At 42.1% G+C, this 15198-nt stretch overlaps 1 protein-coding gene across 1 annotated transcript in view; it reads left to right on the plus strand.

Moving 5' to 3' along the window:
• The window catches only part of svep1 (sushi, von Willebrand factor type A, EGF and pentraxin domain containing 1), a 161374-nt gene that overhangs the window by 106463 nt on the left and 39713 nt on the right, over positions 1-15198 (plus strand). Inside the window, exons 28-37 of the mRNA XM_055630810.1 lie at positions 134-258; positions 1143-1266; positions 2133-2303; positions 3685-3858; positions 6178-6297; positions 7139-7315; positions 7855-7939; positions 8338-8529; positions 10322-10489; positions 12934-13606. Coding sequence (XP_055486785.1) covers positions 134-258; positions 1143-1266; positions 2133-2303; positions 3685-3858; positions 6178-6297; positions 7139-7315; positions 7855-7939; positions 8338-8529; positions 10322-10489; positions 12934-13606 — 2009 coding nt within the window. The remainder of the gene's footprint in view (positions 1-133; positions 259-1142; positions 1267-2132; positions 2304-3684; positions 3859-6177; positions 6298-7138; positions 7316-7854; positions 7940-8337; positions 8530-10321; positions 10490-12933; positions 13607-15198) is intronic.

Genomic DNA, 15198 nt, shown 5'->3' on the forward strand with positions numbered 1-15198 from the left:
CAAACACGAGCTCCTCTAGCCTGTATTGCTGTTGATGATCCATGACCTGATCAGAATTGACTTCTTGGTCTTTCCATATCTCTTTACATGTTGTATTATCCTCGATCTAACCCTTCCCTTTGCGCCCCACAAGGTGGTGGAGCGCTGGTGCTCGGACAGGAGCAGGATCTAAAAGGGGAAGGCTTCAACCCTGCTGAGTCTTTTGTGGGCTCATTGAGCCAGTTAAATATTTGGGATTATGTTCTGACTCCAGAACAGGTAAGTAACTGTTGACGTATTTGAAAATTCTTGCATTATAGCGTTTATCAACTTTAGGTGCCCCACTGTTTGCTGCAGCCACCAAAGTACGTCTAACCAGTTGCTGAATAGCAGGATGTTTTGTTTTGTAGATGTCCTTTTGAGAGAGAAACACATAAAAGGTGCAGGAAATAGAAGGAATATGCTGATATGGATGAAATGAGAAGGGTTAGAAGGAGGCTCATGTGGTAAATAAAGACATGTAAACTTATTGGTTTGAATGGGTTGGTTAAAATGTTTATTTAATTTAATTCCTTATAGCTCTGCACAACACAACACCCACCATTAATGGTACTGAGTAGAAAAGGTTAGAAGAGCATTTTTCAGAAATTAGAGGCTCCAGTAAACAGGCAATAAAGATTTTTCATGGTTAGCCAGTGTGTATTTTGTCCCTGTGCCCCCTACTGGGCAGTTTACTAACCCACATATCTAAAGCACCATGCACTACTGAATAGGCTCTGCATGTTCAAGGTTTTTCCTTCATTATCACAGAGCAAATAAATGGAATCGGGAAATATGGGGCCTCTGCTGCGATGTCACTATGGACAGAAATTCACGGTGAGGGAGTTCAATTGATGGTTGGAGGGACAGGGTCATTCTGGAATTTAACTTGAATGAAAATAAGAGATAATTCGGCAAAGAGAACCCTGATAGAAATAAACCAGGCAGCTAACTGGGTAGATGTGCCAGGTGATTGAACAAAGCTTGAGCGTTTACCTGAGTGAAATAATTTGAAAATAAGTAGTAAAGGTAACTTGAGTGGGCAGTTTATTCAGATGCAGTTTACTGGGTATAATGAACGACTGACTGAAGGGAACAATTGCTTTTGCTTCTCCCATTCTCAGATAAAGTCGATGGCCACTGCCTGCCCTGAAGACCTCACAAAGGGCAACGTATTAGCTTGGCCTGATTTTGTGGCAGGAATTGTCGGCAGAGTGAAGAAGGATTCCACAAGTGTTTTCTGTGCTGGTAATTTCTCTCATTACTCATGTAACACCTTTGTTTCTGTTTTGCACTAAGGGTTAAAACCTCCCAAACCCCCCATTCACAAATTACCTGCATATATTACCTGCAACACTCTCGTCCTGCTTCTCCTCTCTTCCAGTTTTCTTCTCCCTCACCCCCCCCATAATCAGTCTGAAGAAGGGTCTCGATCCAAAACACCACCTATCCACATTCTCCAGAGAATGCTGCCTAACCCATTTGGTTACTACAGCAATTTGTGTCCTTTGTGCATTTTTTTTTTTTTTTAATTTTTTTTTTTATTAGAAGTAAGCACAGTCATATGGCACCAAAGTGCCTAATATATATTTTCATAATACATTTTATGTACAACTTCTTTTTTTTTTTTGTTACATTGAAAAAAGATGAGAATAAGAAAAAGAGGTTAGATAGTAAAGGATAGAAAAATGTGAAATATATAGTGTGTGAAGAAAGAAAACGAGTAAATGAAGAAAGTTGAGAGAGAAAATAGTGAAAAGAAAAGGAGATCATTATTTATAGTCTTGACCAACCCTCGTCCAGTCCTGAAACAGTTATTTTTTACAATTGTGTTGCACCATATGATTCCAAAAAAACGACGAATGGAGACCAACTCGTTATGAATTGGTCTGATTTATCCATTAGGAGGAATCGCATTAACCAGCATCTGCAAGTCCTCGCTTCTAATGTTAAAACCCCTCCACTATTTTAACCCACTCCCACCAGCTCCAGTTTTTTGCAATGTTAAATTAATTCCTAACTAATCAGCTGAAATAAATACCGTGCTTCTTTAACTTGTCGTCAAGGTCAATTAACTAAATTAATGCATTTACTCTTTTTCAAATTACATTCAGATTGTCCTGTGCTTGAAGGATCTCAACCAAGTCTTCAGGTGTCCAGTACTGATTTGAAACCAGGGTCAAGGGTTGAATTATCTTGTGAACGCGGTTACCATCTTATTGGTGACAGTCTGCTGCATTGTCGGAACTTGGGAGCATGGAGCTATCCAATACCGTCCTGTGAAAGTAAGTTGTTACTCACTGCAGTTGTACACTAATGGGCAACAGAATGCAGCAGTGTGGCATAGATGGTGCCCAGTGACCTGGGGTACAATCTTAAACCTCGGATAATGAATATGTGGAGTTTTCTTGTTTGACCACTTGGGGTTCTCCGGTTTCCTTCCACCTGACAGACAGGTGAATTGGTGGGTTATTTGGCCAGGTGTGTAGGTGAGTGGTAAACTCTGGGGGTAGGAAAGATGTTGATGCAAATGTGGACAAACTAGATCATAGAGAAAATTAATGGGGAATGTGATTGCTCCGTGAGTTGCCATGGTTGCACAGACAGAAATATGGATATTGTTATATAGTAACTCAAATGGTAGATGTTATACCCAAATGGAAACTCAGAAGTAAAAAGAAATGGATGAAAATTCAACCGTCGGCTACTCCAACAACATATTCCTAACTAGCATCATCATCTCTATCGACAAAAGGGAGCAGCAGGAATTTGGGAAAACCACCATCTGTCAGATCCCCTCCCAAATCCCACACCATCCCGACTTGGAAATAAAGGATCGGTCCTATCCTTGTCATTGTGTTTGAATTATGCAGCTCTCTCCCCAAAAATGGACCGTATTCACCGGTAGGTTGGCAGCATTCCAAGAAGGCAGCTTCCCACCAACTTCCCAACGGCAGCTAGGCAAGGCTAATAAATCCCCACATCTGAAAAATATATATTTTTAAATGAATGTTTGTCTGACATCCAGTATTCAGTGGATAAAGTTTTCTTCCAACTAAATATTAGAAAGAATGAAATCTGGTCCGTCACACATGCAGTGCTCTCCAGCAACTAGGTCATTGCTCTCCCTCCCTGAAAATAAACCATTTCATTCACATCCATTATGGCGTGTTTGGCACCAGGCTAAGCTTCACATAACTTATCCATGCCCCTACTTCCACTTTTGTAGCTCATCTGTTGTTAATCCTTATGCCCCTGTCCCACTTAGGAAACCTGAACGGAAACCTCTGGAGACTTTGCGCCCCACCCAAGGTTTCCGTGCGGTTCCCGGAGGTTGCAGGTGGTTGCAGGAGGTTGCAGGTAGTGTGGAAGCAGGTAGGGAGACTGACAAAAACCTCCGGGAACCGCACGGAAACCTTGGGTGGGGCGCAAATTCTCCAGGGGTTTCCGTTCAGGTTTCCTAAGTGGGACAGGGGCATTACTCATCCCTTTGTAGATTACTGAAACTCAGTCCTCACCCTCCCCCCCCTCTCCCCCCTCACACACATAGTTCGAAACTCTCAGAATTATATATCCTGCATTAGCTGATTTTCAATTTCCTTGAATATAGCATGTATTCTTTGTAGTGTAGTGATATTTCTTTTTTGCTTTGTGTGTGGCTTCCAGGGATTAACTGTGGCTTGCCTCCAGCCCTTGACAATGGGAGCTTTACTGCTGAGGACTATCTTTTTGGCAGTGCTGTGTCCTACCTGTGCAACAATGGTTACTACCTGCTAGGAGATTACAAGCTATTCTGTACTGATGATGGAAACTGGTCCGGTGTCGTGCCTGTTTGCCTAGGTAGGTGTGGAATCATTAAATCATTAAAAATGACAAAACTGATTCCAAGGACCAAATCTTAACTTATGCGCTTCATGCACAAGAACAGCCTGATACCATTGTTCTGCATCATTCAGTAACCTCACTTCATATAAACAATATTTTGGTCTCCCTACCCAAGTGGGTAACTTCATGTTTCTTATAATATTCTCCATCTTCCAATATTTTCACATGCATTTAACCGATTCATATCTTTTGCATATTTTTTGTGTTATCCCGATAACCAACATTTCCACCAACGTTTGTATCATTAACATGCTTTTTCTGCAAAAAAAAATGTGATTCTTTTTTTAAATTTGTGAATCTAGCTTAGAAATTATTGTTTTAATTGACCCATTTAACCCAAATTTGATTTTTGTTGGTTAGACAACCCTCAATTTCATTCTAATATATTACTCCCAATGTTTTGAGCTCTTACCTTGTACTATGACCTTTTGTAAGGTATCTTCCTTACTACTGGAAATACAACTTACTATATACTGGTCCCCCTTTTCACATTCTGTTGGTTAGAGCCTTAAAGAGCTCTAAAAAATATGTCAAACACATTTTCCCTTTTATACTCTGCCATTCAATCATGGCTGTTTTTTCTCTCTCGGCCCCATTTCCCTCTCGGCCCCATTCTCCTGCCTTCTCCTCATAACCTTTGAAGCCCTTCCTAATTAATAACCTATCAATCTTCACTTTAAAATTACCCAATGCCTTGGCCTCCACAGCTATCTGTGGTAATGAATTCCATAGATTCATCACCATCTGGCTAAGTAAATTCCTTCTCATTTGCATTCTAAAGATACTGTAAATCCTTTTATTCTGAGGCTGGTCTTGATTCTCCTATTACTGGAAACATATTTTCCCTGTCCACTCTATCTAGGCCTTTTATTATCTGGTAGGTTTCAATAAAATCCCTCCTCATTCTTCTGAACTCCAGGGAATACAGAACCTTCATTCTCGTAAACCTACTCTGGACGATCTCCAACACCAGAACATCCTTCCTCAAATATGGAGCTTAAAACTCCTCATAAAAATCCAAATGTGGCTTCACCATCACCTTATACAGCCTCCGTATTACATCCTTGCTTTTATATTCTAGCCCCTTTGAAATGAAAGCCAACATTGAATTTACCTTCCTTTCCACCAGCCCAACCTGTATATTAACCTAAGATAGACACAAAGTGCTGAAGTAACTCAGTGGGTCAGGTAGCATCTCTGGAGAAAAAGGATGGGTGACGTTTTGGGTCTGGACCCTTCTTCAGACTGAAAGTGAGGGGTGGGGGTGAAGAGCTGGAGGCGAGAAAAGACCAGGACCAATTAAGGCCGACCTCAGACAGGGCAGATAACCTTTTGGATATCACCAGCACTCCCAAGTCCCTTTGCACATCCAATTTCTCAATCCTCTCCCCATTTAGAAATAAGTCTATGTCTTTATTCCTTCTACCAAAGTGCATGATTGTACACTTTGCTACGCTGTATTGTATTTGCCACGTCTTTATCCACTCTCCCAACCTGTCAACCTAGAACTCCCAAAGTGGAGCTGAAAAAACTTCATAGGCATTTATTTTATTTTATTCTTCAGTCAGCTTCATGTGGATGGAGCATTGGTTCATTATCCCAGTGTTGTTTGTGCGATCTTGCATTGCATGATTTCCGTATTGTACCATTCCACTTTGTCATTTTTGATGCAGATTATATTAGGGCTTTTTAACCCTTTGAGCAACTTTTTAACTCATAAATTTGTAAGTCAGTCATAGTCATAAAGCATGGAAACAGGCCCTTCAGCCCAACGCATTCATGCCAACTAAGAAGACCCATCTAAGGTAGTTCCAATTACCCTCATTCAGCCCAAATTCCTCTGAATCTTTCCTATCCATGTATTGGTCATTGAGGGAGAGGTCGTTGTCTTGGTTTCAGGTTACAAGGTTCTTAATTTCCTTCCTGTACTTCATCTCATTATTATTTGATATCTGGCTCACCATGGTGGTATCGTCAGCGAGCTTGTAAATTGAGCTGGATTGCTACTTGGTTGTACAGTCATAAGGATTATAGTAGGGCAATGAGAACATATAATTGTGGGGCACCAGTGTTGAGGATTATCATTGAGGATGATTGTTGATGCCTATCCTCACAGATTGTGGTCTGATGGTCAGGATGTCAAGACTTCAGTTACAGAGGAGAATGCTAACTCCAAGTTCCACAAGTTTAGAGATCAGCTATTGTCTTGTGCCTTGTGTCCATTGTACTTCACCTCACTCTCAGCCACTAAATATCAGTGTTTTCTGGTTCCAGATTTTGATGAATGTGCCCTTGGATCAGACTGCGATAAAAGATCTGACTGCATTAACACAATTGGATCCTACACCTGCACCTGCAGGCCACCATACACCGGCCATGGGAAAAATTGCACTGGTATAGTTGTTACATGCCCAGTACATTTATTGCCTGCCAAACCTCTCCTGAAACAACGATGAAAATTAGGACCAGAAGCACTAAAGAGATCCTTTCCATTATAGACAGACCATAGTGAACCAGTTTGGTTTTTAACTTTGGGATCTGATCCCGCAGTTTGTTCTACAATTTACAAACTCGGTTCAATTGGTGTGATCTCATCCTCTAAATTACTAACACCGAAACTACTTGATATTCCTATATATGTAATTTCATTTTGCTTAAATTAGTCATCCTGCACAAAGAGATCATACGTTTCCTTAAAAGGCATGTGCCGGGAAAGATAAATATATTCTCATTCCCTGCACAACCTGTATTGGATGTTAACAGTGAAAACACCCAAATTCATTAGTTGGAATAGTTATTATCATAACTATTACGTACTATTTTTATTATTATTATTATTATTACTGTACTACTTAACTAAACCCACAGTATTTCTTCAAAGTGGGTAATCAATGAACTGTAAATTCACTTCTTACTGAACATAAGCAGTGTTTCCTTACCTTTACTATCCTAAGAATATTTAATTCCATTTGGAATAGTTGCAATGTCAGTCAATGGCAATACACTAATGTACAATGTACGAGTAGTAAGAATGTGGAGCTTGTTCCCAGGGGAGTGGTGAAAATGACCAGCAGAGATATATTATGGGAATCTGGAAAGCCGTGTGGAGGATCTACATTGTGAAATGAAGGAGGATGGGGAAGGGGCTCGAGTGGGCTAATGGGCTTTCTGAACTCCGGTAATCAATGCAGAAAGGAATGAATTCCTCTCATCTTCTCCTTGCGCTATTCCTCAGATCCAGTCCAGTGCAGAGACCCTGGGAGACCTGCTCACGGACTAGCCGAGGGTGCCGTGCACTTTTTAGGTAGTCAGGTGACTTTCTCTTGTGAAGATGGCTACGAGTTGAATGGAACTGCAAATGTCACATGTCTGGAAGACGGCCGGTGGAGTGACACAGTGCCACGCTGCCAAGGTATGCAACCCTAGTGCCGATTTGGTAAATATCATTCTGAAAATAGGCTGTGGGTTGGCTGATAAAGGTAATCAAAATTATGAAAAGGTTTCATCATCTTGACGGAGAGCTGATGACTCCACTTATAGGAAGCCCGCAGCAACATTTATAAATAAGTCAAAAATCGAAAATAAATTCCTGAGAGAATCAGGATTTCCCTGCATGCAGTGGAACGTGCCATTCATATTTTTCTTACTTCGTGGCTGGTTGATTTTTGAGGTGCTGCGATTTGGGGATAGGGGGATTGTAGTAGACGGTGTTGAACCAAGAATATGATATCATATTGGTAACATATTTTACAAGCATCCACCACTCTGATTTCCTTTATCTTAATGCCAATTGAATAAAGAACTGGGCAAAGCTCATTTTCACATTTCTAATTCACTCCACGGTCTGCTTCTTTAATCTCTACATTCCTGTATCAACATTACCTGCTGGAATTGTGACACTGCCAGTCATTATTACTTTCAGTTTACAGTCATGTTATCTTTCTATCCTAGCTCAATCCTGTGGCATGCCTGGTGTCCCAGCTAATGGTACGACTGAAGGCACTGATTTTACCTATGGTATGAAGGTGGTGTACAGGTAAAAAGGTTTTTCCAAAGTTTATTTCACTTTTTCATTCCCATCAACTCCTTCTTGCCCTTCGCCAAGTAAAAATTAGTAGGGAATCAAAGGAGACGGGTCAATCAGTGGAGTCTTACGAAGCCCCAAAGAAGATGGCTGCGTGTCAGGTGCATTACCTCACTTGCAAAACTTATGATACAGTGTCAAACTTCCTACCATTTGCCACAGTGGTTGTGCATTTAGGACAAATCCAGTTAAATGGATGAGGGATAGGATATGTGAAGGAGGCGGGAGGAAAATAAAAATTGCATAGGGCTGTTTACAAGCTGTGCATTTCTATACAATTCCAATGCCGTTGTACATAATGTTTACCAAAAACGTTGTTTTATTCCCCCTCCTTTTCCTTCTTTTTATAGTTGCAATAAGGGATATGTGTTGTCTGGAACAGCAGAAATCTCTTGTTTAGCCAAGGGTAGATGGAGTCATGCAACACCTACTTGTGAACCTCTGATGTGCCCTACTCCACAGGATGCAGACAATGGAAGATACATCATGAATGGCTTTTCCTATCTATCCACCGTCACATATGTCTGCAACAGCGGATATCAGTAAGTTAAGTCAAGCATAGTAAATTATAATATTGCTCATTATTAACACTGAGAATAACGTACACCAATCCTCCATTGTTTCTAACTTCAATACCCGGCTATTACTTATTGCCTGTCACATATCGTACTGTGCCATCAATTCTGGAAGTCCCCACCAAAACTTCCCTGCTTCTGTTACTTTTTCAGTGCTTCTTAAAATGCATCGCTTTAACCCAATGTTTGGTCAATAGCCCTAATATCTCCTGATATTTAAACTGAAAATGCTGTAAATATTCATCACAGTGCCTTACGAAGAGCAGAATAGTGCTTGTTTTGATCATTGCCCTATGTCATTGAATATTGCCAGCAAATTTTGATTTTATTTCAGATATCCAGCAGCTGCTGAATTTTATTTTACATAGAAACATAAAAACATAGAAAATAGGTGCAGGAGGAGGCCATTCGTCCCTTCGAGCCAGCACCGCCATTCATTGTGAACATGGCTGATCGTATCCAATCAATAACCCATGCCTGCCTTCTCCCCATATCCCTTAATTACACTAGCCCCTAGATCTCTATCTAACTCTCTCTTAAATCCATCCAGTGACTTGGCCTCCACTGCCCTCTGTGGCAGGGAATTCCACAAATTCACAACTCTCTGGGTGAAAAGGCTTTTTCTCACTTCAGTCTTAAATGGCTTCCCCTTTATTCTAAGACTGTGGCCCCTGGTTATGGACTCGCCCAACATTGGGAACATTTTTCCTGCATCTAGCTTGTCCAGTCGTTTTATAATTTTACATGTTACTATAAGATCTCCCTCATCCTTCTAAACTCCAGTGAATTCAATCTTTCCTCATTTGACAGTCCCGCCATCCAAGTGATCAATCTCATGAACCTACGCTGCACTGCCTCAATCATAAGGATGTCCTTCCTCAAATTAGGAGACCAAAACTGGACACAATACTCCAGATGCGGTCTCACCAGAGCCCATAAAACTGCAGAAGAACCTCTTTACTCCTATACTGAAATCCTCTTGTTATGAAGGCCAACATTCCATTAGCTTTCTTCACTGCCTGCACGCCAATTCTCAGTGACTGGTGTACAAGGCCGCCCAGGTCTCGCTGCACTTCCCCCTTGCCTAACCTTACCCCATTAAGATAATAATCTGTCTCCTTGTTTTTGCCACCAAAGCGGCAGGTTGATATTAATTTTGACCACTAGCCTCCCTGTGAAACACCTATTGATATTTTAGCATGCTAAAGGTGATTGATAAATACCCGCTGAGTTTCTCCAGCATTTTTGTCTACCTTTGATAAATATTAGTTGCTTTCTAGTTGTTGTGTTCTTCTCCATTGATATCCAGCTACCCCAAATGCATCACTGGGCTTCCTGAAGCATTACTTTGTGATTCCGCTTGCCGACCTACATTGTCTCCTGGAATGCAGTGCTTCAGTTTAAAATGTTCTCTTCCTTGATTTTCTATCCATTCCCAGTTTCACAGCACCCATTCTTGGTAACTTTCTCCAACCCTATATCTCTCTTCATTCTCTGAACGCCTAAAATGTCTACCGCTTGCATGTTCACTATTTTCATTGTTCTGTCATTGGCTGTTGTTCCTTTAATTCCATAGCTCTGATATTCTTCTGGTCATTTGTCTTTTGTGGTCCTGGGTCAAATGTTGCTTGATGCCCTTGTACCTTGGAGATATTTAGCTATCTTTTAAGAAACCTATGAAGTGCAGATTCTCAGAAACATTTGGAGATCTGATGCATTGTACTAATATCTCCTTTCAACCATTTTTGAATCACTAAAGGTTGCATGGACCAGATGTTTTAGTCTGCAATGGCACTGGTCAATGGAATGGCACCTTCCCTGTGTGTGAGATCATATCATGTGGGCCTCCACCATCGCTTCCTAGTGCTAATGCTGTTGGAAGCAATTTTACCTTTGGAAGCACCATTGTCTACAGTTGCAAGAAAGGGTAAGACCTATACCTATCATTGTATGCTTCTGTATAAAAATATATTATTTTCCATCAAAAGGAAGACCAGTTGGGATCAAAGGAACAGGAAACCATTTAGCTCCTGGAGTCTTCATTTGGGATGGGCAATATATAAATTAGTTTCTGTCACCTTAACAAAATGCAACTTAGTGGGCCGGTGCAATTGTCTTCCTGAAAGACAGTTAAGATGTTCTAACCAATAACTTTCAAATCGGGAATAATCTAAATATAGATTGGAAGAAAGCAATGGTATTTATGTATTATCTCAAGATCTCAAAGCAGAAGTTGTTAATCACTGAACTACAGATGCCAGCAGTTAGCAATTATACATAGGCCTAGAAATTCCTGCACACAACTCTGGAAAAACTAGAAACAAAGTACAAATGGGTGGAGTAACTCAGCGGGTCAGACAGCATCGCTGAAGGATATGGATAGGTGATGTTTCAGGTTGGTTCTCTTCTTCAGACTGATTATAACAAGAGAAATATGTTGGAAGGAACTGGAGATGCTGCTTTACACCGAAGTTAGACATGAAATGTTGGAGTAGCTCAGCGAGACAGGCAGCATCTGTGGAGAGAAGAAATGGGTGATGTTTCGGGTCAAGACCCTTCTTCAGACAAGAGGACCTTTCTTCAGTCTGAAGATGGGTGCCGACCCGAAATGTCCCGAGATGCTGCCTGTCCCACTGAGTTACTCCAGCATTTTGTGTCTATGTTTGGAACAAGAGATCATTAAGCACCTGGGGTCTTCCCTTCAGGATGATCAATATATGAAGGGCCCCAACCGAAAAAGTCACCTATTCATGTCCTCAAGAGATGCTGCCTAACCCGCTGAATTACTCCAGCACTTTGTGTTTATGTTTATTAATCTGCATCCACAGTTCCTTGTGTCTGGAATAACTAGGCTACATGGCCGAATCTGAGGCCAAAGATAGGCCGAATCTGGAGAAAAGCAATAGATACTTCTTCTGATCTGAAACTTGGGCCTTGACTTTCCGACAGGATTTTAAATCCTCTTCATCAGCATAGGACTCCACAAATGATATCAACAATAGTGTAAGGTACAAAGATCACCTCCAACATTATTTACAACCCCTTTAGTCCAAAAACAAGCATTTCCTTCTATTTTTCCTAGCCCAGTTCCACAGAGATGGTGTTATTTATGGAGGCAGTGCTCAAACTATATTCCTTTTTATCACTGAGCTCTGTGACCTTCTTTGGCCTCATGCACAGGCTGTCTTCTACTAGGACAGCTTTGTCAGTGGAGTTCAAAGTCACAGTTGCTCTTGAACCCGTGACCTCAGAACAGGCAGAACAAGCACAAGCTTTTACCTGCATTGCAAACCTTGCCAGCATTTGGGCAATATCAAGCCTGACCTCATGTAGTCTTACAGAGATTTTCCTGGCAAACCTTTTCCAGGAATCACCAGACTGATTCCTGGGATGTCAGGACTTTCAGTTCACCAGACTGATTCCTGGGATTTCAGGACTTTCATATGAAGAACGACTGGATAGACTCAGCTTGTACTCGCTAGAATTTAGAAGATTGAGGGGGGATCTTATAGAAACTTACAAAATTCTTAAGGGGTTGGACAGGCTAGATGCAGGAAGATTGTTTCTGATGTTGGGGAAGTCCAGAACAAGGGGTCACAGTTTAAGGATAAGAGGGAAATCTTTTAGGACCGAGATGAGGAAAACATTTTTCACACAGAGAGTGGTGAATCTCTGGAATTCTCTGCCACAGAAGGTAGTTGAGGCCAGTTCATTGGCTATATTTAAAAGGGAGTTAGATGTGGCCCTTGTGGCTAAAGGGATCAGGGGGTATGGAGAGAAGGCAGGTACAGGATACTGAGTTGGATGATCAGCCATGATCATATTTGAATGGCGGTGCAGGCTCGAAGGGCTGAATGGCCTACTCCTGCACCTAATTTCTATGTTTCTATGTTTCTATGAATACTTAATTGTATATTTTGACAACTGAACATGCCCCTTGCAGGTGCTGTCCTCGCCCTGACCAACTCCCTGTGACATCCTTCTACTATCCCTGCAATTATTGCAACATGATTGTTCAACCTAACTCACTCTGCCGTGGCTGGAAGAGTGCAGCTTGTATTGTACTTTGGTCCATTAGAGCTGGCTGTCAAGATAGCAGTTGCAGGGTAAATTGATGGCAACTGTGATATTTTGCAATAGGTCAATAGAGTATGATTGAGACTAACATAGTTGGGTATTACACAGAGTGACATCACAATGTTTATTGGGAACCTTACAATTGATGATCCCAAATTTTATTGGACATTTAAAAACATTAAAATGATACTCAACGCTGCCTTCATGGCATCAATATATGGTAATGCAAATTAAAATCTGTTGTCCCTTGTTACAGTGTCTAATTCAACCTCCTTCCTCTTCCTCTTGCTGCAGCTATACTTTGCTCGGTGTGGAGACCAAGCAGTGCCTGGCTAGTGGAGAGTGGAGCCAAAGCACTGTGCAATGTGTCCCCATGTCATGTGGCCCAGCCCCAAACATTGACCACGCTTTTCCAGAAACGGGTCACCAGTTATACGGAGACACGGCGATCTACTACTGCACGGACGGGTACAGCATCTCGGGCAACTCTTGGCTGCTCTGTGACTCCACAGGAACGTGGACCCCTCCAGAAGGCCAGGCCACGCCGTGCTGTGTGGCCGACTTCTGCAAGAAACCAACATTTGCACCTCATTTGATTTTGGAGACGGTCGACAAAGAGAAATACCAGGCGGGCTCGCAGGTGGTGTACAAGTGTGAGGAAGGCTTCATGCTGAACACCTCCATCGTCATTGAATGCACCCGCGGTGGCCTGTGGCTCCCCTCTCCCTTCAGTGTGCAGTGCATCCCCGTGCGCTGCGGGAAACCGCCAGACATTGAGCGAGGCCAAGTGAGCGGCACCAACTACAGCTTCGGTGCCATCGTGGCCTACAGCTGCAGCAGGGGCTTTTATGTCAAGGGCGACAAGAAGCGAGCGTGCCAGGCCGACGGAGAGTGGAATGGCCGCCTGCCCAGCTGCCAGCCTGTGTCGTGCGGAGAACCGCCTCACCTAGTCAACGGACTTGTCCAAGTGAGTTCTAGTCTCATTATTAGTTATATAAATGGAACATGATGGAAAAGGTAGCGTCTGGAGAGTGAACAAAAGCTAACCTTTCTGATTAAACTCTCTTTCCACGGATGTTAGTGTAGAAATAGCAGGGGCTATGACAGAAATATTTGAAATGTCATTAGAAACGGGAATAGTGCTGGAGGATTAGCGTACTGCGCATGTTGTTACATTGTTTAAAAATGGGTCTAAGAGTAAACCTAGCAATTATAAACCTGTTAGTTTGACGTCAGTGGTGGGCAAATTAATGGAAAGGATACTTAGAGATAATATATATAAGCATCTGGATAAACAGGGTCTGATTAGGAACAGTCAACATGGATTTGTGCCTGGAAGGTCATGTTTGACTAATCTTCTTGAATTTTTTGAAGAGGTTACTCGGGAAATTGATGAGGGTAAAGCAGTGGATGTTGTATATATGGACTTTAGTAATGCCTTTGACAAGGTTCCTCACGGAAGGTTGGTTAAGAAGGTTCAATTGTTGGGTATTAATGGTGGAGTAGCAAGATGGATTCAACAGTGGCTGAATGGGAGATGCCAGAGAGTAATGGTGGATGGTTGTTTGTCAGGTTTGTAGGGGTTTTGCGTTTCCCTTTATTTCCCTTCGGGCCCAACTGCCCGAGTTATTCTCTCCCTTGTCGGAGGGTCAAACGGCCACCACTCCACTCGAGCGGTTTCCAAGAGAAAGAATACAACAAAAGGGATTCCCCTAGGTTCTAGACCTCGGAATTATGGTGGGATATGATAAAAGGTTCAATTGACCAGAGTGTGCCGATGAGAGAAAACAGAAACCAAGATGGACTCAAAGCAAGTCTAAAATTTACAGGCTTTATTAAACAATGAGAAATCGAATCTCACCAACACTACATAATACGTGGCTAAACTTACGCTTTAAACTTAGACTATGGACGGAAAACTATCAGGCATGTCGTAAAACTTACTTTACACAATTTTACCCCCCCTTTCCCTTTATTTCCTCAACCTCTATCCTATTTCGGGAATTTCACCAGGTCACTGGGGTATTTACAGTTGGGCTCACGAGCCGTTCAGCAGAGCAGAAAGAGAGAAAGAGTTCCGGCTTGACTCCTGTTTTTATACCTGAGCTTCCTTTGAAACCCCCAGGTCCTCTGGATAAAAGGGTTCTTTTGATGATTCCCAGTTTCGATCTGGAAAGAACAATAGGCTTCCAATGATAAGGGGTTTGCTGATGTCATGATCCCTCAGCCTGATCGTTATCCCATCGCCTGGATGGGCTCCTATTGTCTCGATGGATGGGTCATCCAAGATGGTGATTGTGCTTGTGCTGGCCTGTTTACCACCGTCTGCTGAGGCTTGGTTCCTTCCTTTGTGTATCCAAGATAATCTCGTTATCTCCGTCTCAGCCTTTCCTGTGCACATCATTCGCCTGGTTGTGTGATGCCCAAGTCCACAGGCCAGACAGGTTTGAATCTTTCTGTGGATTGGGGTTTTTTCCGTTGCAGCCAGCAAATCTGTCTTTTTAAAATATCCATGTCCTTATCCGAGTTCTTCCATAATTCCCCAAAAGCCCTACAGGT

This window comes from Leucoraja erinacea, chromosome 3, assembly GCF_028641065.1.
Source record: "Leucoraja erinacea ecotype New England chromosome 3, Leri_hhj_1, whole genome shotgun sequence".
Lineage (NCBI taxonomy): Eukaryota > Metazoa > Chordata > Chondrichthyes > Rajiformes > Rajidae > Leucoraja > Leucoraja erinaceus.